Source organism: Lolium perenne, chromosome 6 (genome assembly GCF_019359855.2).
Source record: "Lolium perenne isolate Kyuss_39 chromosome 6, Kyuss_2.0, whole genome shotgun sequence".
NCBI classification, from domain to species: Eukaryota; Viridiplantae; Streptophyta; class Magnoliopsida; order Poales; family Poaceae; genus Lolium; species Lolium perenne.
The window spans coordinates 181,919,143-181,945,123 of record NC_067249.2 but is presented as its reverse complement, the minus strand read 5'-3'; the positions used below and the strand labels follow the sequence as shown (position 1 = coordinate 181,945,123).

The 25,981-nt window shown below is 46.8% G+C and overlaps 1 protein-coding gene across 1 annotated transcript; it reads right to left on the bottom strand.

Moving 5' to 3' along the window:
• Positions 1–247: 247 nt before the first annotated feature.
• Positions 248–25,476, bottom strand: LOC127306758 (uncharacterized). The gene is made up of 9 exons (XM_051337462.2): positions 23,113–25,476; positions 22,940–23,017; positions 2,047–2,148; positions 1,699–1,955; positions 1,402–1,611; positions 1,219–1,311; positions 1,035–1,136; positions 465–941; positions 248–384 (listed from the first exon to the last, which is right to left on the bottom strand). Exons 1-8 carry the CDS (start codon positions 23,135–23,137, stop codon positions 504–506), a joined length of 1,305 nt encoding a protein of 434 aa, XP_051193422.1. The 5' UTR covers positions 23,138–25,476; the 3' UTR covers positions 248–384; positions 465–503.
• Positions 25,477–25,981: the final 505 nt, after the last annotated feature.

Genomic DNA, 25,981 nt, shown 5'->3' with positions numbered 1-25,981 from the left:
GCCATATATACATCTCACAAATGCATATGAACATAACAAGGACAAAATCAAATGTAGAGGAAGAGGTCGTAGGGAAGTATTGTTATGCTACTACAAAGTTATATTTTTGAGCATACTAGAAACGGTTATAGAACTGAGCAAGCATTCAGACGAGTAAAGCATGAAGCACAGATAAGTGATCTTATTCATAGAAGTGAGCAAGGTACTGTTGTGACTTACCATTGCTTTGTACATTCGAGAATTCAATGTTGCAGCTTGTAGGAGTGAATTTGTAGAAATCAAATTTGACTTTGCTCCTAGATTTCTGTTAGGACTAGAGCTCTTTAAAAGAGTGGTTTGCAAATTTGAATTAATATTTTCTTTTTCATTCCTCTTCTTAAGCACCTGTGAGTAAAAGTGCACTTTCAGCAAGACAAGTTAGCAAAATAAACCTTACAAGACAGGAAGCGTATGACCGTAATTACCTGTTGGTTTCCCATCTGTTGGCTAAATTTAGCCATCTGCTATTGGAACTTTGCCATCATATTTTTTTCAAATTCGAGCCTTGATCTTCGCTCCTCTTCCACCATTTTTTCTCTTGCATCACGCTCTTCTTGCAACCTCACCTCAAGTTGCTCTCTCTCAGAGCGCTCGAAGTCAATACTCTGCTGCATGTTTGCACGCTCAACTTCTAATTGTTCTTCTAATTCGCTAACATGCTGGCTGAGCTCGGAGTTTCGCTGCAGGGTTTCAGCTGCAACACGAGCTTGGTCCTCAATCTGCATCCGAAACCTTTCAGAACCAGTTTTGGGCTTGGCCATGTACCCGTAGCCACGAGGCTGCGATGACTTGCATTGAACTGTGTCTTTATATGCAGTCTGAAAAACATTGTTTCTCTGCTCAGTTGATAGTGGACCTTTTGTTTCAGTTTCTTTGTTCTGCACCGCTTCACGTGCTTTGTCCTAAGAACGAAATGAACAATTATAGTTATGACATCAATATTGATCTATAAAAGCTGAAACAAGAATAACACAATGATGTATCAGTACACTCACATAAACTTCCTGGGACTCTGGGTTAGACCATGTTCCATTCTTCGTGTGTGTGAGTTCCCATAGAGCAACACAATCCGGCTCTTCTCCAGTTTCCAAGTTTCTCTGCAAGTAATATGACAATGAGAAACTTCAAACATGAAACCATAGCTACCATCGAGGCATACATATTTAGTTAGGCTCATACCTTCTCAAAACTTAGTTGGGCGTACGATTTTGATCCAACTCTATGTTTTGTTTTCTGTTTCTTGCGATTATCGGAGTTCACTTGGCTGCGTGCCTATCCATTCATTGAAACCAAATATAAACAGCCAAACAACACACTTCATGTAAACACACAGTGCACACAAACAATGAGATTAGAGATAACCTGGAATTTTTCATCATTGCCGAAGTAGTTGATCATCCATTCCCACTCTTGTGGATGTAAATCTTCCGGAACATTAGCCAATCTAGCATCATCTGTTTCGAATGCCTTGTAAGTGGAGCTTAGAGTTGATCGCCAGCCTCTATATCGCTCTTGCGCAATTCTGAGAATTTTCTCTTCAGTTTCCGGTGTATCTTCTAGGTCCCATCTGTCCTGTAAAACATAGACAACTGAATATAAATAAGTGGTGCATTGGCGATGATAAAATAAGATAACAGACGTGAAAAAGGTTGTACGCACTATCACATCTGCGACAATGAGTCGATGCACACTTGGGTGAATGTCGGACCACCTCCTCACCCCAATGAGTGGTACCTTCCTTTTCATTATCACTACCACGTCATCCTTGAATGAGCGATAGTTCATTCCTATCGTACCACCCAACGTTTCAGAGAATGTAATATTTAGCTTCGCAGATCCGTTGGCGAAACGCTTCTGAGCTGCTTTAACACCTTTTACAACACCTCGCCCTTTCTTCTTCTTCTGTCGATCTGCTTCTACAACCCAAGTCATAGAAAAAAGTATCGCATGACTTGGTTATTAGATTGTGTCAGATCGGAGGACCCAGATTTGAAGGAGAGAAAGTACCATCCTGTAGTTGCGCACGATAGCGGCGAGCATGGGATGGCCATTCATCCAGGGCACACATGTCATTAGATGACACTGGAGTGTCGGATTGTCCTTGAGTACCTGTACAAGATTTAGCAATATTGAAGATTTAGCAATTTAACCCATACAAGGATTTTATGCATTATAGCAAATGCTAGTGTCGTCGTGGTGAACAGACAGATGCCATAGGATGGCTTAAATTGGGGCCGAATGGACGCTAGAGGATTCGGGGGAGGGTTTGCGACTAGATGGGATGAACTTCCGGATGCTTTCCTCAAGAACACAACCAAAGGCCGGTATGCAAGAAGAGAGACAAGAGGAAGAACTCTTTACTAGATCGCTTGCTTCATTGATCTCAACATGATTACAAGTGCTTGGATACAAGTTCTATCGTCTAATCTCCTCTGTGGACACGCGCCTGTATGAGGCAGTACCCCCTCTCCTTATATAGGGGAGAGGGTGGCTTACAGAACAAGAAACCCTAATGGCATCTTTGACTGGACAAACTACTTTACAAAGCTACTTTAATCATAGATGACGCCGGAGTCTTCTTTAATCAGGGACGCTGACGTCCTCCGGCTTCTTTCAGCGTCATCTCTCTCTTTGGCGCCAGGGCTCTGATTAAAGCCGCTTTGCTTAGCTCATCCTTGTCTTCTTGCTCTGAAGAGAATCTTTGACCAGTCCCGCCGACAGGCCCTTCTCTCCGGTATCTTCTTTACCGGGTTCCGGCATACCCCCTTGGGGATACCGGCTTAGCTTCACTTAGCCCAAACTCTTACCTTTGTGTTCCGGTAAGAATATTAAACCGGTATCTCGATGGCTCGAACCATCCGGTTTGGCATGCCTTTGGCATACCGGGGGTAATCCCCCCAACATTAGTCCCCGAAGCTGGTATAGTCTGGCGGATTCTATCCTACAGACCATGCCAGGTTTTTATCTTTTTAGGATACCGGTTTAATCTCTCCGGCTTCAAACTTGGATCTGGCATCTTTGCCCTTATTTGTCTTTTCTCTCTTTGCAAGGCATCCCCCGGCATCTCTTTTCTCTGGTATCATTCGCATTTACTCTTTCCTCGGCGAAGTCGAGAATATTTCGGGCCCCGCGCCTGCCAGTGACATGCGCACTGTTAACTGGCTCGCCAGTGTCAGTTGTCACTTCGCTTCGACTCCCGCGCGCTCATTAAATGCACCACTGCGGATCCCACTAGCCACTTCGGATCTTGTGTGTGCCTCTGTGTGGCTTCTTATTTTTTCGCGTGTACTTCCTCGCCACGAGGCGGCCCGTGGTGCGAACCGTCGCGGGCCGCGAGGCGAACCGCTGCGGCCCGGCGGTTTTCGGCCCACCTTCTCTCTTCTTTATAAGGAGAACTGCCCTTTCTTCTTCCTCTTCTTGCATTCCCCAACCTTCACGCATAGTACTCCTCGCCTTCTTCGCCTTCGCCGCTCTTCGTCCGCCGTCGTTCGCTTGAGCTCTGTCGCCCGGCGAACTCACGCCGCGTTTCCGCCGGACCTCGCCGTGCGGAAATCTTCCGCAGCACCTCTGTCGCGCCCGCAGCATTCTTGCTTCTTCGCGCCCTTCTCCGCATCGCTGTCGACGGTGCTCGTCGGCGACAGTAGGCCCGCTCCTTCGCCGGCGAACGTCTTCCCCAGCGACTGCGCCGCTCGAGGTTAGTGCCAATCTCACTTTGCTTGCCATTTGCTTGTTTTCTAGATCTTGGGTCGATAGTGTTCTTATTTCCTCTTTTTCTTTGATTTTCTTCTTACTCGTAGATCTTCGCGCGGGGTTCAACTGTGGGATTTCTGTTTTTTCGCCTCCAAACCAATGTCTAACGAGGAATCTTCCTCTGCTTCTTCTTCTTCCTCCTCCGGTAGCCGGCGTAGACAATCTTCCGGTGGATCTACGGCTTCAGATCCGATGGATACCGATTCCGGTAACCAGCAGGGATCCGGTAGCCGCCAAGAATCCGGTAGCCATCTAGAATCCGGTAGCTCTAGCCAAGCATCCGGCGTAGAGCCTTCCCCCATCACTCGTGGAGCCTGGATGGGCTCCAATGTTACCGAATACGAGATCGATTGGCTATACCGGTCCCGCAGGATTCCGGACGGAGTAACCTGCCGGCTTCCCGGTGACGAAATTGAACCGGAGCCCCAGCCCGGTGAACATGTTGTTTTCCTTGCTCATTTTGAGCGTGGCTTCGGCCTTCCTGCCTCGCCTTTTTTCCGGGAGTTCTTAGATTTCTATGAACTCCAACCTCATCACCTTCCTGGCAATGCCATCTTTTACCTTTCCTGCTATGCCACCTTCATGGAGGCCTACATCGGCATTCGTCCCACTCGTGAGACGTTTGCCCGCTTCTTTTCTTTGCGGATTAATTCCGTTCAGGGCAACGAAATTCCTAAGCCCAAGCCGCCTGTGGAGTGCGGGTCCTGCATCGTTGGCTCCCGCCAGGGGAGCCCTTTCTTTAAATTTACTGGCCTCGAGTCCTGTCGCGTCTGGCAAGGAACTTTCTTCTACGTGAAGAACAACGGCCGCGCAAATCTCATTTATCTTCCGCCATTCAAAGTGGGGCCTCCCAGTAGAGCCAACTGGAGCTATAACCCGAAGACGGATCATACCGAAACCAACCGGGTGGTACGCTTCATGGCCACTTTGAAGAAGGAGACCAACATCTGCTCGGATGATATCATCCGCACTTTTATTTCTCGCCGGGTGCTTCCTCTCAAGCGCCGGGTGCATAGGATGAGCGAGATGTACGGTCCTGGTGATCCGACCAAGATCACAGGCTGCCCCCTTAGCAAGAAGGACGTCGTCCGCAAGGCTAGGCAGATCTGCCAAACTGCCATGCCGTTTGACTGGGAATGGGGCCTCCTTCCCCTCAGCACTACTAACCCTCCGACCCAAGAAGTAAGAGATTACACAATTAGGGTCGGTTTTGCCGGTAACTTTTTGCTCTTGTTAACCCTCTTTTTTCGTGTTTCAGGCCAAGGACCGCTTCCCCCTCATTCAAGCAGAGCGGCGTGGGATCTGCGTGAAGCGCGCCCTTGACTCCGTCGTCCCGGATCCTTACATTTTTTGGAAGGATCTGAAGATGGGCAAGACCCCAGCCTCGCGCCTTGGCAGGTCTCCGCCGAAGCCAACCGGTTCTTCGGATGATCTGACCATGCTTGAGGTATTTTTCTTTTCCGGTTTCTTCTTCTTCTTTCATTGTTGCTTATTCGTGAATCGCTTCTTAGCCATTCTTAACTCATAGATCCATGAGCACGTGCCGCCCTTGCGCGCCGAGGCCGGCTCCGAGTTTGTGGACAAACTCATGGCCCAAGGCCAAAAGAACAAGATGCCGGCATCTGATGCCGGTTCCAGTCAGGCCCCTCCCTCCAAGCGCTTCCGGACTGAGCCCTTGGGGGAGAAGGAAGTGGGCATGCGTCGCTACGGGCGCAAGCAGATGCCGACTGCCTCCGGGTAAGTTTCTTGTTTTCTTGCTTGCCTCTTTTTGCCAAGTTCTTTTTCCGGTTGCTTTTCTCCAACTGTTTTTCTTTCTTTTTCTCAGCCCTGCGCTCAAGCTTGGCTCAAGGCCAGCGGGCTCTGAAGGTTCCGCAAGGACCTCAACCCCTCCTCCTCGCTCAAGCCCGGCCCCATCTGGTGCCGGCAACACCTCTGCCTCCCCTCTGGGGGGCACAACAAGTTTGGGGCGTGCGGCCCCTACACCGCCAGAACACCGCAAGGAGGAGGATTTTTCCTTCCCTCCAGAGAACCAGGATACCGGTGCCAGGAACATCGGCACCGAGGAAGAAGCTGCCGGGCGGGCGGAGCTTTCGGCTCCTCCCGTCCTTGAAAAGAAGACAACTTCCGCGCCGGGAACTTCCGCGCCGGAAAGTTCCAACCTGGGTGACGCGCCTAGCGCTCCCCCTTCTCCACGAACTGCCCCAACGCCACCGCCAGATGCTCCTCGCATCAAGCCCTCCAGGGCTGCTCCAACTGCGCCGCCGCCCAAGATCTCCAAGCTTATCAAGGGGAAGGCGACGGCCTCCAACGCCCCTTCCGGCGGCCAGCAGCCCCTGGTGCTGCACGTCTCCAAGGCCGCCAGTGCTGCTAGCAAGAAGGCCACCGGCCTGCTTGGCCGTATCACTGAGTTCCAGCGCAGGGGCCGGGAGCTGGGGCATCTGTTGCCCTACGCCCAGAAGTGGAACGCCGCAGATATGACTCCGGCGACCCGCGGTATGGGCAAGGACAGGCTGCCGGCACCTGACCCTGTTGGGGATCGGTCTTCCAAGGAGCACTTTATGCGGCTTCGCTGCGCCGTGAAGGAGCTCGACAGCGCGTGGTATGATGCCACGAACAACTTGATGGTACGCTTTACTAACTCTTTTCAGCTTTTACCGGTTTCCTTGCTTCCGGATTTTTTTCTATCTTTTCTTTAGTTTCATGCCGGTTCCTCTCTTGTCTATCTTCCCAGTCCCCGAGTTTTGTGGTGAGAGCGCAGCTTTTAGCACAAAACTTTAACTTAAAAACTTAGCGTGAAACCGGTACTGCCAGTCCCCGAGTTTCGGGTTAAGAATTTTGTTCTTAGCGCGAAACTTAGCTTAAAAATGCGCAAAACTAGCACTGCTAGTCCCCGAGTTTCGGGTTAAGAACCTTGTTCTTAGCGCAAAACTTAGCTAATCTCTTTTTCTTGAACAGCTCACGGCTGACGCTCGGAAGGTCCTCTTTGAGGAGCTTCTATGGGAACATCGGGACCTCGCTGAGGCACATGATAAGTGCCAAGGTAAGTTTTTGTACCACCGGCATCTTCTTACCGGAAACCTTTTTTCCTCCTAACATTTATAATTTTTGCTTAACAGTGATCCCGGAAGCTTCCATTGAGGCTCTCAAGGAGCAGCTCGCCGCCGCCCAACGTAGAATTTTCCCTCTTTCCTGTTAGCTTGGTTTTCTTTTCATCTTAACCAGCACAATTTTGTTAACACCTTCTTTTCCGGGTTTCAGGGGAGAAGGACCAGCTCATCCAAAGAAAGATCGGGAGGAGCTGAGCGCCCAAAAGACCAGCTACCAGGAGCTCAAGTCCCAGTTCATCCAGCTGGGGCTTGATCATGCTAAGGCTTTCAAAGCTGCTGAAGCTGATGCAGCGGCCAAGATGCATGAGGCTCTTGAAGATGCCGGCAATGCCAACATGGTGTTGCAAGCTGAGCTGGAGGAGCTGGCCAAAGCCCGGAAGGCTACCGAGGAAAAAGCTGCACGGCTGGAGGCGGAGCAGAAAGAGTACAACCGGCTGGTCGCGCAAACTGACGCACACGCCTACCGTAAGTCCTTTCCTTTTGCACTTTCCGATTACTGCCCACAAGCCTTTTTTCTTCCGATCGCATTTTCTTTTCGTTATCTTTCCTTCCGGTTGCCTTTTCTTCCGGATTCCTTTCCTTAGCCTTTTTCTTTCTTTGCACAGGCCTCTTCTCGGACTCTCAGAGGTTTGCTGTCAAGAAGGTTGACGAGCGCCGCACTGTCCAGGGCCAAGAGAATCTTGGCATGCCATGGACCCCCTATGACCATCTGGTCGCGCTGAGCGCGCGGGTGTCTCATATGCGCGCCATAGATCGCAACCTATCTAACATTCCTGATGTAGCTACCCAGCTCTTCAGGACTCTGTGGCCTAGCGAGGAGGTGCCGGATACTTTCTCACTGATCAGCGACCGCCTTAAGGGCGCCGGCAAGAGGATCCGCGAGTGGCAGTGCTCTGCTGCCCGCGCTGGAGCAGACTCTGCCCTCCGCGTTGCTTGCTCATGGTATCCGGAGCTGAACTTGGATGCCCTCACCGGAGTGCGCGAAGGCGCGGAAACCGATCTGGACCCGATTCTTACCGCTAAGCGGCAGGATCGCGCGTACCATATCGCGGAGTACGCTGACATGCGCACCTTCATCCCTCCCCCTCCTGACGTCCAAGATTATCTCGACGAGGAGGAGGATGAAGCCGAGGAGGAGCCTCTGGGCGATGCCGGTGCTGGCGATGCCCCTCCTGAAGCCCCCGTTGCCTGATCATCCACTTGCTTGAAAATTTACCTGTGTTATGCTCTTTGGTCCTGCTTATCTCAAAACAATGTCCCGTTAAATTCTACCCCGGTATGCCGGGGTTTATGATGTAAAACTCTAAGTTCGCTTTTGGTTGCCGTACAACAGTTTATGCCGGTAAGTTATACCGGTAGTCAATCATCTTAAGTTTGCCTTAGTATAATTGCTTTTGGTTTTGCTTTTATCCTGCACTGCAAAGATTTCCAAATTGTTTCTGCATCCAATTCGATGCACACTTGGTTCTTTTGCCTTGGCTCTGCCTGCCTTCTCTGGGCGTTCTTTGGCGTATGAGCACAAGGTTCTTTCACCAAACAAGCATTTTCTTGAACTTAGAAATAACTTCGAAATTTTGCAAAAAACCGGTTTAACCGGGGTTAGTTAAATTTTTCCGGATTGTTTGTTCCTACTCTCTCTCTTCGCGGTTCGCGTGCTTAGTTGCTACCGGTTTATCTTGCTTGCCATGAAGCCGGTTTGCGGATAGCAGCAGAGTCGAAGACTCCGGTAGGTTTAGCACGCTACTAAACCGAAAAGAAAAAATGTTCACCAAGCAGCCGGTGAACTGAAAAAATAAACATGTTGCATGCAACTTAGGTTGGGGTAGTCCCCGAGATTCATTTGAGGTTCCGACATCTTTTATTCATAGCATGTAAGGTACAAAAAGGAACTTCTTACTCCACAACTTCAAGAGTAGAAAGGACGCAATAGAGCTACGTTCCACGGACGCTTGCTCTCCTCTCCGGACCTGTCCGCCTTTCCTTTTTTCCATTCCTGTGCATCGATCAAGTAGTATGCATCATTGTGAAGCACTTTGCTTACAATGAAGGGACCTTCCCATGGTGGTGAGAGCTTATGCCGGCCTTCAGTGCGCTGCACTAGGCGTAGCACGAGATCTCCTTCCCGGAAAACTCTCGGGTTAACCTTCCGGCTATGATAGCGTCTGAGATTTTGCTGGTAAATGGCTGTTCTTGCCAAAGCCAGCTCTCTTGCTTCTTATAGCAAGTCCACATCATCTTCTCGGGCCTCTTTGACCTCTTGCTCAGTATAGAGCTGTACCCTTGGTGAATCATGAATGATGTCAGTTGGTATGACTGCTTCTGCTCCGTATACCATGAAGAATGGAGTGTACCCAGTGGACCGGTTTGGAGTTGTTCTTATGCTCCACAACACTGATGGTAGCTCATCAAGCCAATGCCCCGGTGACTTTTCTACCGCCTCAACGAGCCTTGGTTTGATACCGGAAAGTACCAAAGCATTCATTCTTTCCACTTGGCCATTGCCTTGTGGGTGTGCCACTGAGCACAAATCCAACCGGATGTTGTTGTCCTCACAAAACCTTTTGAACTCACCTTGAGCAAAGTTGGTTCCATTGTCAATGATGATGCTGTGTGGGTATCCATACCGCAAAATGACATCTTTTAAGAACTTCACCGCTGTATGCCCATCACATTTTGCGATAGGTTTCACTTCTAGCCATTTGGTGAATTTATCCACCATAACCAAGATGTGAGTCATGCTGCTCCTTGCAGTTTTGAATGGGCCGACCATATCGAGGCACCAAACGGCAAACGGCCATGTTAATGGTATTGTTTTTAAACCGGACGCTGGGGTATGATTTTGCTTGGCGTACCTCTGGCACCCGTTGCATTTTCTTACTAAATCCTCAGCGTTTTCCAAAGCAGTGGGCCAATAAAACCCATGCCGGAATACTTTTGCTACCAGCGCCCTTGATGAAGCATGATGCCCACATTCTCCTTGGTGAATCTCCTCAAGCATTTCTTTCCCTTCTTCCGGTTCCACACATCTTTGAAGGACACCGGTAACGCTTCTCTTGTACACCTCACCATTGATGAATGTATATGCTTTGGACCTTCTTTGGATTCTCCTTGATTCATTTTCATCATCCGGCAAGGTGCCGTTGATCAGGATTTCCTTAATAGGTTTAACCCACGACGGTGTCTCTCGAACCAAAAACACCGGTGCATCTATCTCCATGCTATCTACCAGCATCGTTTCTTCCGGTACGGCTGCAAAGATCCCCGAGCTTGCGGAGCTTGATGCTAGTCCCCGAGTTTCCTTCATCGATATCCATGGGTACTACATGCGATTCCGGTACGAAAATTGATTCCGATTCCGGACTTGGTTTGATCGATGGTACTCTTAAGTGAGCTAAAGCTATCCCGGGAGGAATTTCTTGCCTGGATGAGCCCAGCTTGGACAAAGCATCCGCGGCTTCATTTTCTGCGCGCGGCACATGGTGAAACTCACACCCTTCGAAGAATCCGGCAATCTTTTGCACGTGAAACCGGTACGAGGCCATGTTGGCATCTTTTGCATCCCAATCCCCGGAACACTGTTGTACCACAAGATCTGAATCTCCGTAGCAAATGATCCGGTGTGCACCGATTTCTTTTGCGACCTTAAGCCCATGGATCAAAGCTTCGTATTCAGCGACATTGTTTGATGCCCTGAAATGTACTTGCAAAACATACCGAAGATGATCTCCTTTTGGTGAGGTGAGCACCACACCGGCACCTAGACCCTCTTTAAGTTTGGATCCGTCAAAGTGCATCTTCCAGTACTCTACCCTTTGGTCTGAGGGCTTGTATTGCATTTCCGCCCAATCAACCAAGAAATCAGCTAAAGCTTGTGATTTTATGGCATCCCTTCTTTCATATACTGGCACATACGGTGACAACTGGATTGCCCATTTTGCAATCCGGCCGCTGGCGTCTTTATTACACATGATATCGGAGATGGGTGCCTCGCTCACTACCTTCATGGGGTGCTCCTCAAAGTAGTGCTTGAGCTTCGTGGCGGCCATGAACACGCCATAAGTCATCTTCTGGAAGTGCGGGTAGTTTTGCTTCGAGGAGGAGAGCACTTCGCTCAGGTAGTATACCGGCCTCTGCACGGTTTTTCCTTCCTCTTCTCGTTCTACCACAACTACAACACTAACCACCCGGTTCGTTGCTGCTATGTAAAGCAACATGGGTTCCCTTTCTAAAGGTGAGGCCAAGATTGGGGCTGTTGCAAGCATGGTTTTTAGCTCTTTAAACGCCGCGTCTGCCTGAGGGGTCCAGACGAACGTATCGGATTTTTTCATTAGAGCGTATAATGGCAAAGCTTTCTCTCCTAGCCTGCTTATGAACCGGCTTAGCGATGCCAAGCTTCCGGTAAATTTTTGCACATCCTTTAGTTCTCGTGGGATAGTCATTCTTTCTATTGCCCGGATTTTTACCGGATTGACTTCAATGCCCCGGCTTGACACAAGGAAACCGAGCAACTTGCCGGCAGGGACACCGAAAGTGCATTTTGCCGGATTAAGCTTCATCCGGAACCATCTTAGGTTATCGAATATTTGCCGGATGTCATCGATTAAGGTGTTCTTTACCTTAGTTTTTATCACAATGTCGTCTTCATAGACTTGCACATTCTTTCCGATTTGATCAAACAAGCATTTTTGCATACAGCGCTGGTACGTTGTACCAGCGTTGCGCAAACCAAAGGGCATAGTGACATAGCAATAAGCCCCATGCGGGGTAATGAACGCAGTTTTTATTTGATCTTCCTTTTTCAAGGGAATTTGGTGGAAACCGGAATACGCATCCAGGAAGGACAAAAACTCACACCCAGCAGTTGAATTAATCACTTGATCGATCCGTGGCAAAGGAAAAGGATCTCTGGGGCAAGCCTTGTTTAGGTTGGTGTAGTCGATGCACATGCGCCATACCTTTGGAGCTTTTGCCTCCAGGTTCTCATCTTTTTTCTTTTCGACCATTACCGGATTGGCCAGCCACTCTGTGTGCGTGACCTCCACAATGAATCCGGCAACGAGCAGTTTGGTCACTTCTTCTCCAATAATCTTCCTCCTATCTTCAGCGAACCGGCGCAAGGGTTGCCGCACCGGCTTGGCATCTTTTCGGACATTTAAAGAGTGCTCAGCCAGCTCCCTCGGAACACCCACCAAGTCATCAGTTGACCAGGCAAAGATATTCCGATTCTCACGGAGGAAGCCGACGAGCGCGTTTTCCTATGCTTGATCGAGTCCGGCACCGATGCGAACGGTGCGCTCTGGGTAAGCCGGATCCAGCACAATGTCCTTTGTTTCATTTGTCGGCTTGAATGCCGGTGAGCCCAAGCTTCCACTCATTGCCGCTAAACTCAACTGTGAGGACTGAGCCAGCGCAACCGCGGTTTGCATTCTTCTTTTTTCCTCCGCGATCACCAGCGATTCCGCTAGGTTTGATCCGGCAGATGCAGTTTCCAGTGAGACCTTATAGTTCCCCACCACAGTTAAGGGTCCACGAGGTGCCGACATCTTCATCTTGAGGTAAGCTGTATGAGTCGTAGCCATGAAAGCTGCCAATGCTGGTCTTCCCAGCAACGCATGGTAAGGACTGTCTAGGTCCACCACCTCAAACTCAACATTTTCAACCCGGCAATTGTCACGTCCTCCAAACGCTACGTCCATCCGAACTTTTCCTACCGGAGCACAGGACAAGCCCGGAACGATTCCGTGGAACGTTGTACGCGTTGGCTGAAGCATGTTTTCTGTTATGCCCAGCGTATGCATGGTATGCTTGTACATGATGTTTATGCTGCTGCCGTTGTCTATCAGCACCTTGCTGAATTTTACTCGGGTTTGCGGCCCTTTCATGATTGGGTCCACAACAAGAGCGTATCCGCCCGGATTCGGCATGATTTTGGGGTGATCCTTAAATGACCAGGTAATTTCCTGATCTGACCACAACATGTATCTGGGAACTGCCGGCATCACGGCGTTTACCTCCATGGAGCGGCGATGCACACTTTGCCTGTCTGTCGGCTCAGTGACAAAGACAACACAACACAGATGCGGGCCCTCGTAAACATTCCGGCCTAAAGGTGTCGGTGGAGGTGGTTGATCATCGTTTTGCTCCACCCGGTTAACTTGCTGGTATTGTTGCCTATTTGGCTGATGCTGTACCGGTAAAGCATTTGCTCCGGTGAGTGGTGGCGGTGGTGGTAGTTGTTGCTGACGCAGCATATCTTGTGACGGTGGCAACACTGTTGAGCACCCTTGTGCTTGCGCGTCCTTTACCGCTTCCTTTTGCATCAAGTACTTGGTCCAAGAACAATCCTTCGTTAGGTGATTTGACGGGTGATCCGGGTTTGGCATGTGCCACCGGCAAGGTTGATCCATGGCGGCTTCCATGGTGTATTTTACGGGTTCCTGCCAATTCTTTTTCTGGCCCCAGGGTTTCTTTTCGACCCACTGCTTTTTTGGACCCGCCCATGGCTGCGATCCGGTTTTTTGCCTTTGGCTGCCGCCGGCATCATAATTTTCTTGCACGGCAGCAACGTGCTGCGGAGCATACCTTCTATCCGGGAAATCTTCCCTTCTCTTGTTGTTCCGGTTGTCCTGGTATTGTTCCTGTCGCTGCTCTGGCTCAGCTTGTACTGCTGGTTGCAATGGGTCTCCCAATGCATAGCTATCCGCCACACGTATCATCTCTGCCAAGGTTGCTGGCATGCTTCTCTGCAGCTTTTGCCACAGCGGTGATCCTCTCCGGCATCCTTGACTGAACCAAGCAATTGCTTGTGCTTCAATCACTCCTTCACACGTGTTTCTTGTTGAGTTCCATCGGGTAAGATAATCCCTGTCTGTCTCACCGGCACGTTGCTGGCACAAAGCGAGCTGTTGGGGCCGGTTTGGCCTCTTGTAAGTGCTACTGAAGTTGTTCACGAAGGCTTCCTCAAAGTCCAGCCATCCGTTAATGCTTCCTGCCGGCAAGTTGTTAAGCCAAATCCGTGCAGGGCCTACCAGGTAGGACGGTATGATTCTCACCGCCCAACGCCGGTTTACTCCACCACCAGCTACATAAACAGCTGTGACATAGTCCGCCAGCCAATCTTCTGGCTTGGTCATGCCATCATACGTTTTTGTGTCTCGGGGCAGCTGGAAATTGCGTACCGGTGGCTCTTCTCCCATGATCCGTGGGCCAAAACACTTCGGGCTAGGAGGACCCTCAGACTCGATCATTTCAGAAAGATGTACCCTGTCCAGCCTGTGCCTCGCATCCTGGTCTGGCAAACATCTCTCCCCCAGGCGATCCCCCAAGGGGTTCCGGTAGACTCTTGTTCGTTCTACTTCGGAATCTCCCTCTCCGTATCTTTCCGGTTCCGCGGCTCTTGCCTGTCGGTACCTCGGTGGTGGCATTTCCTCATACGCTGCCCTTGCAGCTCGATAATTTTGCCCGGTTTCATATCTACCGGCATGATTGTTTCCGGCATAGCCTCCTCTGGCGTAGCCTCGACCTGCCCCTTGGCTTTTTCTACCGGCATCGTGTTGCCCGGCTTGTTGTTTTCCGGCAAGAACCGGATCGTACACAGTCATCTGCTGTGCGTTCATCTCTTTTTCTCTTCTTCTGTCCGGATGGGGGGACGATGCCTGCCCATGGGACTTGCTTCCGGCATTCTTTGTTGAACACGCGGATTTTGAGGCCGCGGCCTTGTTCAGCTTAGCCAGTTGCTCAGCGTTCTGCTGCTCAATAGTTTCTAGCAGCTCTCTAACACGCTCTTGCTGTTTTGCCAAAGCATCTCCGGAAAGCGATTCACATAGCTCTACTGCAGCTTTAGCAGCTTTTATAGTTTTATCCGGGCTACTGTACTTAGGTTTTTCCACGATGCTAACAGATGCAGAGGTACTTTTGCCGGCAAGAACTTCTTTGCGCAAATCCTGATCTAGGTTGCGAGCTTTTAGCCGGTTCTCCGGTATCCTAGCAGCATGAGCACTAACAAAAGCAAAGCCATGGGCAGCGTTATACTCACGTAGGGTTAGGTTCAGCTCGCGCTGCGCCCGAACGATGTCGGCGCCGTTTGCGAGCAGCTTCTGGCGTTGTGCCTCCAGCTCCGCCTGAGCCGCTGCCGGGTTGATTTTCTGCGCGATGGGCATTGCCAGCATGTTCATCGCCGCTTGGAGTGGCGTTGCCGGTGGTCCGGAAGATGCTCCCGCAGCGCCAGCGTCGCGCTCCAGCGGTGGCTTGGCCGCACGGGTCGAAGCCGCACGACCAGCACCTTCATCCACAGCTTCTTTTCCTGCACCAACCACGCCAGTCATCATTACCTCGACGCTGTCGGCGGCGCGGCCAGCACAGAGCCACCTTGGTGGGTCCGGTGCCACCAGCACCGGCGAGAGGCGCTGGCGCACAGGTACGGTGCCGAAGTAGACGCGGTGGCTGCCGAACTCGATGGTGCGGCCGTTCTTGGGGAAGATGCCACCGTTGGCGAAGCAGCGCGCGTTGTCGTTGATGAAGTCCATGTCGTAGATGCGCTGCACGAGCGCGGACACCGTACGCTCGCCGGCGACCTCAAGGATGCCCGCCCGAATGTGAACTCCTGCAAGCGCCACTTCATGCCCCACGGTGGGCGCCAACTGTCGTCGTGGTGAACAGACAGATGCCATAGGATGGCTTAAATTGGGGCCGAATGGACGCTAGAGGATTCGGGGAAGGGTTTGCGACTAGATGGGATGAACTTCCGGATGCTTTCCTCAAAAACACAACCAAAAGCCGGTATGCAAGAAGAGAGACAAGAGGAAGAACTCTTTACTAGATCGCTTGCTTCATTGATCTCAACATGATTACAAGTGCTTGGATACAAGTTCTATCGTCTAATCTCCTCTGTGGACACGCGCCTGTATGAGGCAGTACCCCCTCTCCTTATATAGGGGAGAGGGTGGCTTACTGATACGTCTCTGACGTATCGATAATTTCTTATGTTCCATGCCACATTATTGATGTTATCTACATGTTTTATGCACACTTTATGTCATATTCGTGCATTTTCTGGAACTAACCTATTAACAAGATGCCGAAGTGCCGATTCTTTGTTTTCTGCTGTTTTTGGTTTCAGAAATCCTAGTAAGGAAATATTCTCGGAATTGGATGAAATCAAAGCCCAGGGGCCTATTTTTCCACGAAGCTTCCAGAAGTCCGAAGACGAAACGAAGAGGGGCCACGGGGTAGCCAAACCCTAGGGCGGCGCGGCCCCACCCCTGGCCGCGCCGGCCTATAGTTTGGGCCCCCCGTGCCGCCTCTTGACCTGCCCTTCCGCCTACAAATAGCCTCCGTGACGAAACCCCCAGTACCGAGAGCCACGATACGGAAAACCTTCCAGAGACGCCGCCAACGCCGATCCCATCTCGGGGGATCTAGGAGATCGCCTCCGGCACCCTGCCGGAGAGGGGAATCATCTCCCGGAGGACTCTACGCCGCCATGGTCGCCTCCGGTGTGATGTGTGAGTAGTCTACCCCTGGACTATGGGTCCATAGCAGTAGCTAGATGGTTGTCTTCTCCCCATTGTGCTATCATTGTCGGATCTTGTGAGCTGCCTAACATGATCAAGATCATCTATCTGTAATTATATATGTTGCGTTTGTTGGGATCCGATGAATAGAGAATACTTGTTATGTTGATTATCAAAGTTATATCTATGTGTTGTTTATGATCTTGCATGCTCTCCGTTATTAGTAGATGCTCTGGCCAAGTTGATGCTAGTAACTCCAAGAGGGAGTATTTATGCTCGATAGTGGGTTCATGTCTCCGTGAATCTGGAGGGGTGACAAGAACCTCTAAGGTTATGGATGTGCTATTGCCACTAGGGATAAAACATTAGTGCTATGTTCAAGGATGTAGTCACTAGTTACATTACGCGCAATACTTAATGCAATTGTCTGTTGTTAGCAACTTAATACTGGAGGGGGTTCGGATGATAACCTGAAGGTGGACTTTTTAGGCATAGATGCAGTTGGATGGCGGTCTATGTACTTTGTCGTAATGCCCAATTAAATCTCACTATACTCATCATGATATGTATGTGCATGGTCATGCTCTCTTTATTTGTCAATTGCCCAACTGTAATTTGTTCACCCAACATGCTGTTTGTCTTATGGGAGAGACACCTCTAGTGAACTGTGGACCCCGGTCCAATTCTCTTTACTGAAATACAATCTACTGCAATACTTGTTCTACTGTTTTCTGCAAACAATCATCTTCCACACAATACGGTTAATCCTTTGTTACAGCAAGCCGGTGAGATTGACAACATCACTGTTTCGTTGGGGCAAAGTACTTTGGTTGTGTTGTGCAGGTTCCACGTTGGCGCCGGAATCCCTGGTGTTGCGCCGCACTACATCCCGCCGCCATCAACCTTCAACGTGCTTCTTGGCTCCTCCTGGTTCGATAAACCTTGGTTTCTTTCTGAGGGAAAACTTGCTGCTGTGCGCATCATACCTTCCTCTTGGGGTTCCCAACGAACGTGTGAGTTACACGCCATCAAGCTCTTTTTCTGGCGCCGTTGCCGGGGAGATCAAGACACGCTGCAAGGGGAGTCTCCACTTCTCAATCTCTTTACTTTGTTTTTGTCTTGCTTAGTTTTATTTACTACTTTGTTTGCTGCACTAAATCAAAATACAAAAAAATTAGTTGCTAGTTTTACTTTACTTGCTATCTTGTTTGCTATATCAAAAACACAAAAAATTAGTTACTTGCATTTACTTTACTCATCATGTTTCCTTTTAATTTTACCACAAAAGACATACCGGTAGGACGTGGGTCTATAGTTGGGAGAAATAATATAGAAGAATTTTTCAATCATGTTAGTACCATTGAAAGTTTTGAAGATAGACACTTGGTAGACCTTGCGCCTACTTATGAAATTGCTGCTGCACATTTAGTTCGCCTGTTGGAAACTAAATTTGTTAATCTCAATCCTATAATCCAACACATGTTTCTCACACTTGGTGATATGGAAGAAGGGGAAAAGAAAGATTTTGTTTTAGAAACCCTTCTTAGAGAATTTGGTGGTCTAGCAAGAGAAGCTAGAAAGGTCTTTGCTAAATTTAATATGCTTGGTTCACATACTAATTTTGTTAGTCTCCTTGAAAAGATGGACATGGATAGAATAAGATACACTAATAATATTGATGATGGTGGGGAGATCAAAGCACCAATACCATGTAAACTCTTAGCTATGAATGATGCACTAGAAAACAACTATGCTTGGCTTATTCCTAAAAATTTGTTTGATGAGAGTAGCACGCCTAAGACTAATGAAAAGGGGGATGCTAAAACTTATGTATCTAATATACTATGCCTGGTTGAGAAAACTCCACACCCCGCTGAGAATGTACCATCTTTCGATAATACTTGATACACACTTTCTGCGCCTAGCTGAAAGGCGTTAAAGAAAAGCGCTTATGGGAGACAACCCATGTTTTTACCTACAGTACTTTGTTTCTATTTTGTGTCTTGGAAGTTGTTTACTACTCTAGAAACCTCTCCTTATCTTAGTTTTGTGTTTTGTTGTGCCAAGTTAAGCCGTTGATAGAAAAGTAAGTACTAGATTTGGATTACTGCACAGTTCCAGATTTCTTTGCTGTCACGAATCTGGGTCTACCTCCCTGTAGGTAGCTCAGAAAATTAAGCCAATTTACGTGCATGATCCTCAGATATGTACGCAACTTTCATTCAATTTGAGCATTTTCATCTGAGCAAGTCTGGTGCCATTTTAAAATTCGTCAATACGAACTGTTCTGTTTTGATAGATTCTGCCTTTTATTTCGCATTGCCTCTTTTGCTATATTGGATGAATTTCTTTGATCCATTAATGTCCAGTAGCATTATGCAATGTCCAGAAGTGTTAAGAATGATTGTGTCACCTCTGAATATGTTAATTTTTATTGTGCACTAATCCTCTAATGAGTTGTTTCGAGTTTGGTGTGGAGGAAGTTTTCAAGGATCAAGAGAGGAGTATGATGCAACATGATCAAGAAGAGTGAAAGCTCTAAGCTTGGGGATGCCCCGGTGGTTCACCCCTGCATATATTAAGAAGACTCAAGCGTCTAAGCTTGGGGATGCCCAAGGCATCCCCTTCTTCATCGACAACATTATCAGGTTCCTCCCCTGAAACTATATTTTTATTCCATCACATCTTATGTGCTTTTTCTTGGAGCGTCGGTTTGTTTTTGTTTTTGTTTTGTTTGAATAAAATGGATCCTAGCATTCACTTTATGGGAGAGAGACACGCTCCGCTGTAGCATATGGACAAGTATGTCCTTGGTTTCTACTCATAGTATTCATGGCGAAGTTTCTCCTTCGTTAAATTGTTATATGGTTGGAATTGGAAAATGATACATGTAGTAATTGCTATAAATGTCTTGGGTAATGTGATACTTGGCAATTGTTGTGCTCATGATTAAGCTCTTGCATCATATACTTTGCACCCATTAATGAAGAAATACATAGAGCATGCTAAAATTTGGTTTGCATATTTGGTTTCTCTAAGGTCTAGATAATTTCTAGTATTGAGTTTGAACAACAAGGAAGACGGTGTAGAGTCTTATAATGTTTTCAATATGTCTTTTATGTGAGTTTTGCTGCACCGGTTCATCCTTGTGTTTGTTTCAAATAAGCCTTGCTAGCCTAAACCTTGTATCGAGAGGGAATACTTCTCATGCATCCAAATACTTGAGCCAACCACTATGCCATTTGTGTCCACTATACCTACCTACTACATGGTATTTTCCGCCATTCCAAAGTAAATTGCTTGAGTGCTACCTTTAAAATTCCATCATTCACCTTTGCAATATATAGCTCATGGGACAAATAGCTTAAAAACTATTGTGGTATTGAATATGTAATTATGCACTTTATCTCTTATTAAGTTGCTTGTTGTGCGATAACCATGTTCACTGGGGACGCCATCAACTATTCATTGTTGAATTTCATGTGAGTTGCTATGCATGTCCGTCTTGTCTGAAGTAAGAGAGATCTACCACCTTATGGTTAAGCATGCATATGTTAGAGAAGAACATTGGGCCGCTAACTAAAGCCATGATCCATGGTGGAAGTTTCAGTTTTGGACATATATCCTCAATCTCAAATGAGAAAATTATTAATTGTTGTTACATGCTTATGCATAAAAGAGGAGTCCATTATCTGTTGTCTATGTTGTCCCGGTATGGATGTCTAAGTTGAAGAATAATCAATAGCGAGAAATCCAATGCGAGCTTTCTCCTTAGACCTTTGTACAGGCGGCATAGAGGTACCCCTTTGTGACACTTGGTTAAAACAGTGCATTGTGATGATCCGGTAGTCCAAGCTAATTAGGACAAGGTGCGGGCACTATTAGTACACTATGCATGAGGCTTGCAACTTATAAGATATAATTTACATGATACATATGCTTTATTACTACCGTTGACAAAATTGTTTCATGTTTTCAAAATCAAAGCTCTAGCACAAATATAGCAATCGATGCTTTTCCTCTATGGAGGACCATTCTTTTACTTTCAATGTTGAGTCAGTTCACCTATTTCTCTCCACCTCAAGAAGCAAACACTTGTGTGAACTATGCATTGATTCCTACATACTTGCTTATTGCACTTATTATATTACTCTATGTTGACAATATCCATGAGATATACATGTTACAAGTTGAAAGCAACCGCTGAAACTTAATCTTCTTTTGTGTTGCTTCAATGCTTTTACTTTGAATTATTGCTTTATGGGTTAACTCTTATGCAAGACTTATTGATGCTTGTCTTGAAGTGCTATTCATGAAAAGTCTTTGCTTTATGATTCACTTGTTTACTCATGTCATATACATTGTTTTGATCGCTGCATTCACTACATATGCTTTACAAATAGTATGATCAAGATTATGATGGCATGTCACTCCAGAAATTATCTGTGTTATCGTTTTACCTGCTCGGGACGAGCAGAACTAAGCTTGGGGATGCTGATACGTCTCCGACGTATCGATAATTTCTTATGTTCCATGCCACATTATTGATGTTATCTACATGTTTTATGCACACTTTATGTCATATTCGTGCATTTTCTCGGAACTAACCTATTAACAAGATGCCGAAGTGCCGATTCTTGTTTTCTGCTGTTTTTGGTTTCAGAAATCCTAGTAAGGAAATATTCTCGGAATTGGATGAAATCAAAGCCCAGGGGCCTATTTTTCCACGAAGCTTCCAGAAGTCCGAAGACGAAACGAAGAGGGGCCACGGGGTGGCCAAACCCTAGGGCGGCGCGGCCCCACCCCTGGCCGCGCCGGCCTATAGTTTGGGCCCCCCGTGCCGCCTCTTGACCTGCCCTTCCGCCTACAAATAGCCTCCGTGACGAAACCCCCAGTACCGAGAGCCACGATACGGAAAACCTTCCAGAGACGCCGCCAACGCCGATCCCATCTCGGGGGATCCAGAGATCGCCTCCGGCACCTGCCGGAGAGGGGAATCATCTCCGGAGGACGCTACGCCGCCATGGCCGCCTCCGGTGTGATGTCGGAGGAGTCGACCCCTGGACTATGTGTCCAGAGCAGAAGCTAGATGGTGGTCGTCTCCCCATTGTGCTATCATTCTCGGATCTTGTGAGCTGCCTAACATGATCAAGATCATCTATCTGTAATTCTATATGTTGCGTTTGTTGGGATCCGATGAATAGAGAATACTTGTTATGTTGATTATCAAAGTTATATCTATGTGTTGTTTATGATCTTGCATGCTCTCCGTTATTAGTAGATGCTCTGGCCAAGTTGATGCTAGTAACTCCAAGAGGGAGTATTTATGCTCGATAGTGGGTTCATGTCTCCGTGAATCTGGAGGGGTGACAAGAACCTCTAAGGTTATGGATGTGCTGTTGCCACTAGGGATAAAACATTAGTGCTATGTTCAAGGATGTAGTCACTAGTTACATTACGCGCAATACTTAATGCAATTGTCTGTTGTTAGCAACTTAATACTGGAGGGGGTTCGGATGATAACCTGAAGGTGGACTTTTTAGGCATAGATGCAGTTGGATGGCGGTCTATGTACTTTGTCGTAATGCCCAATTAAATCTCACTATACTCATCATGATATGTATGTGCATGGTCATGCTCTCTTTATTTGTCAATTGCCCAACTGTAATTTGTTCACCCAACATGCTGTTTGTCTTATGGGAGAGACACCTCTAGTGAACTGTGGACCCCGGTCCAATTCTCTTTACTGAAATACAATCTACTGCAATACTTGTTCTACTGTTTTCTGCAAACAATCATCTTCCACACAATACGGTTAATCCTTTGTTACAGCAAGCCGGTGAGATTGACAACCTCACTGTTTCGTTGGGGCAAAGTACTTTGGTTGTGTTGTGCAGGTTCCACATTGGCGCCGGAATCCCTGGTGTTGCGCCGCACTACATCCCGCCGCCATCAACCTTCAACGTGCTTCTTGGCTCCTCCTGGTTCGATAAACCTTGGTTTCTTTCTGAGGGAAAACTTGCTGCTGTGCGCATCATACCTTCCTCTTGGGGTTCCCAACGAACGTGTGAGTTACACGCCATCACTTACAGAACAAGAAACCCTAATGGCATTTTTGACTGGACAAACTACTTTACAAAGCTACTTTAATCATAGATGACGCCGGAGTCTTCTTTAATCAGGGACGCTGACGTCCTCCGGCTTCTTTCAGCGTCATCTCTCTCTTTGGCGCTGTGGCTTCGATTAAAGCCGCTTTGCTTAGCTCATCCTTGTCTTCTTGCTCTGAAGAGAATCTTTGACCAGTCCCGCCGACAGGCCCTTCTCTCCGGTATCTTCTTTACCGGGTTCCGGCATACCCCCTTGGGGATACCGGCTTAGCTTCACTTAGCCCAAACTCTTACCTTTGTGTTCCGGTAAGAATATTAAACTGGTATCTCGATGGCTCGAACCATCCGGTTTGGCATGCCTTTGGCATACCGGGGGTAATCCCCCCAACAGCTAGGGACAGCTTAAGTGAGATAAACAGTTTACCAGATCTGGGTTGTCCACCCTTGTTTATGTATTCGGTTATACTTTCCGTCCTTGTTAAGACAACAGAGCCTTTCCTTACTGCACACAAAAACAATAAAAGGACATAGCATTAACAAACCATATTTGATGTGCACCATTCAGATAGGTGATCAAGAAGTAAATATGGTGTGTACCAGCAGCATCCACCGTTGAACTCATCCTTATGCCCTTGTGTAGGTACGATCAGAAATTGAGTCATATTCAGAAGAAAAAAAACACAAAACGAAAGCAGGCATACTTTAGCACTTCAATATCTTGGAAACAATCTTTTAAACACAAGTACAAGAAGCCAAACATGCATAAATGTTACAGCAAAAAACCTGTTGAAAGTCAATGCTTCAATGGAGTATGCATATTTTTTTGTTGCATGAGTTCTAGGTGCATACAATTAGGTGTTCTTAGATTCCGGTACTGAGATTCAGTGTTTGCTAAACAGATATCAGAGACTGATGATATTTATGAAAGAATAAGAAGATACAGAGTGACAGAACTTTGAACAATACATATCAGCTCAGTTCAGTTAAGTTCATCGCTATATGTTTCAGACCTTTAAACAGCAAGTTCAGTTCAGTTAAGTTCTTAGATTCCGCAGTTTCAGACTTTCAAACAGCAAGTTCAGTTAAGTTCATCGCTATATGTTTCAGACAGCAAATTAGAATTTTAAAAGACAAATTCACTCAGTTGAAATTGCTATTTTATGAATTAGGATTAGCTAAATTTGAACAGCAATATATAATGTGTTATTCAAACATTAGACAAGAAACAAGTTAGACGTTATAAAAGTGCAAACAACCTAGTACAAATAAAACAGTGTCATATACTGCACATATTTTCAGTTAGAGTCATCACAAATTCAATTATCAATCATAAAAAAATGCATCAAAGGATAGAAGGGAAGAAGCAATCCAGTAAGTAGTTCACTCAGTTGAAATTAATATTGTATGAATTAGGATTAGCTAAATAAAATTTAGCATGACAGATTTGGGGCTGCTCAGTTACTACTTGGGCATTCAGGTGAAGCAATCCGGGGAAGGGATCACCCTATGTCAATCTGGTTATGCAGCACGAATCCTGGACAAGATGGGCATGTCAGAATGCAATCCAACACTCACACCCATGGAACCTAGGCTGAAGCTGAGTAAAGCAAGCCAGGACAAAGAGGTTGACAGTACACTGTATCGGAGTGTCGTTGGCAGCTTGAGATATCTATTGCACACACGACCTGACCTGAGTTTTTCAGTTGGTTATGTCAGTAGGTTCATGGAGAACAACCAAAGAGCACATGAGTGTTGTAAAGCAAATACTAAGGTATGTGAAACAGAAAGGTACAGTTAGAATGGGCTGCAAATATGTTAAAGTCACTGGGAAGCCACAACAGGCTATTCTGATAGTGATCTCGTTGGAGACATAGATGACATGAAAAGCACTACGGGGGTCCTGTATTTCTTTGGTAATTGCCCAGTGTCGTGGACATCTCAGAAGCAAAGAATTGTCGCTCTATCCTCTTGTGAAGCAGAGTATGTGGCTGCTACAGCTGCTTCGTGTCAGGGGATATGGCTAAGCAGGTTAATTGGTGAGCTACTTGGTCGTGAGGTTGAAAAATCAGTACTGAAGATTGATAATCAGTCTACTATCGCATTGTGCAAAAACCCCGTCTTTCACGAATCCACGAATTCGCGTTGTGTTCTGGACCTGTGATCTAACAATTTGTTGAGATGGGTTGCAATAGAACTAATGCAAATCAGGATGTACTGTATTGGCCTACCAAGAGAACACGAATCAGGATGTAGAACGCAATAACATAAATGCTTCAGAGGATATTGCAACAAGAAATCCGGTAAGAAAGGAAGAAGCAATCCAGTAAGAAGTTCACTCAGTTGAAATTAATATTGTATGAATTAGGATTAGCTAAATTTGAACATCAGTACATAATGTGTTATTCAAACATTAGACAAGAAACAAGTTAGATGTTATAAAAGTGCATAACTGCATACAACCTAGTACAAATAAAACAGTGTCATATACTACAGGCAACATCTAAAGCTGGGCATGGCTATCATAGCACCAAAACGCAGCCACCATAACAAGCAAGTTACAGAAAAAGGCTCCTGAACAGAATCGGGCGAACAAAAGCATTTCGGGCATCTCATGGAAGCTGATTTCTAGATATAAGCGTAAGAGATGATTTCTAGATATAAGACGATTTTGTCTTCTCTCCTCATTATTTAATTATGCACCACATAGGATAAAGAGTATGATATTTGTAATGTGGAATAACATCAATAACAATGTGGAGCATTTGTAAAGATCTTAAAAGGCAATTGGTAGTTGTATATCTGTCATATATAGTCAATCAAACATGCTCAGGAGTAAGTACCAATATTTTTTATTAGAAATACTTTTTCTTGCCTGTGCAACAGTGACTTACTGGAACACTTAACACATAAATTATTCCACACAAAAGTACTATACTTTCTCTGGTTTAAAATAATTGCGAAAAATAGATGTATCTAGGGCAGAAGTACATCCATTTTTCGGAAAACATAGAAAGTTATCTGGTGAATCCTATAACTGACGAATCTGGTGAAGAAAAGCATTTGGAACATTCAGGCAGTGACATGGAAAACATAGAAAGTTATTGCATCACCTTATGAGAACCTGGTTTGCTTCCACTCAAGGGTGCAGCAAACTGCCTACCAATCTATTATTATTAAGCATAAAAATGAAGATGATATCCATCTAAAAATTGCAGAGGTTCGTGCAGCTAACTCTATCAGATTTGTTGAGATGGGTTGCAATAGAACTAATGCAAATCAGGATGTACTGTATTGGCCTACACGCTACCTTCCCCACCCTCAAGAACGCCTCGCCGGCACGCTCCGGCCTAGGGTGTACTACGTAATTGAGTTGTTTCCCTGCTATCAGCTCAAGCAATTGGTAGTTATTTTGAATAGAGACATGCACGCTGTCAGTTAGGCTACTTAATTTCAGGTTTTCAACAGA

Bases quoted from the DNA above. Each gene is read 5' to 3' on its own strand.
- LOC127306758 (XM_051337462.2), bottom strand. From the start codon at position 23,137: ATGAGTTCAACGGTGGATGCTGCTG. The intron at 23,018-23,112 runs GTACACACCATA...TTTTGTGTGCAG, and splicing joins TTCAACGGTGGATGCTGCTG to TAAGGAAAGGCTCTGTTGTC. The intron at 1,956-2,046 runs GTACTTTCTCTC...CTTGGGTTGTAG, and splicing joins TCGTGCGCAACTACAGGATG to AAGCAGATCGACAGAAGAAG.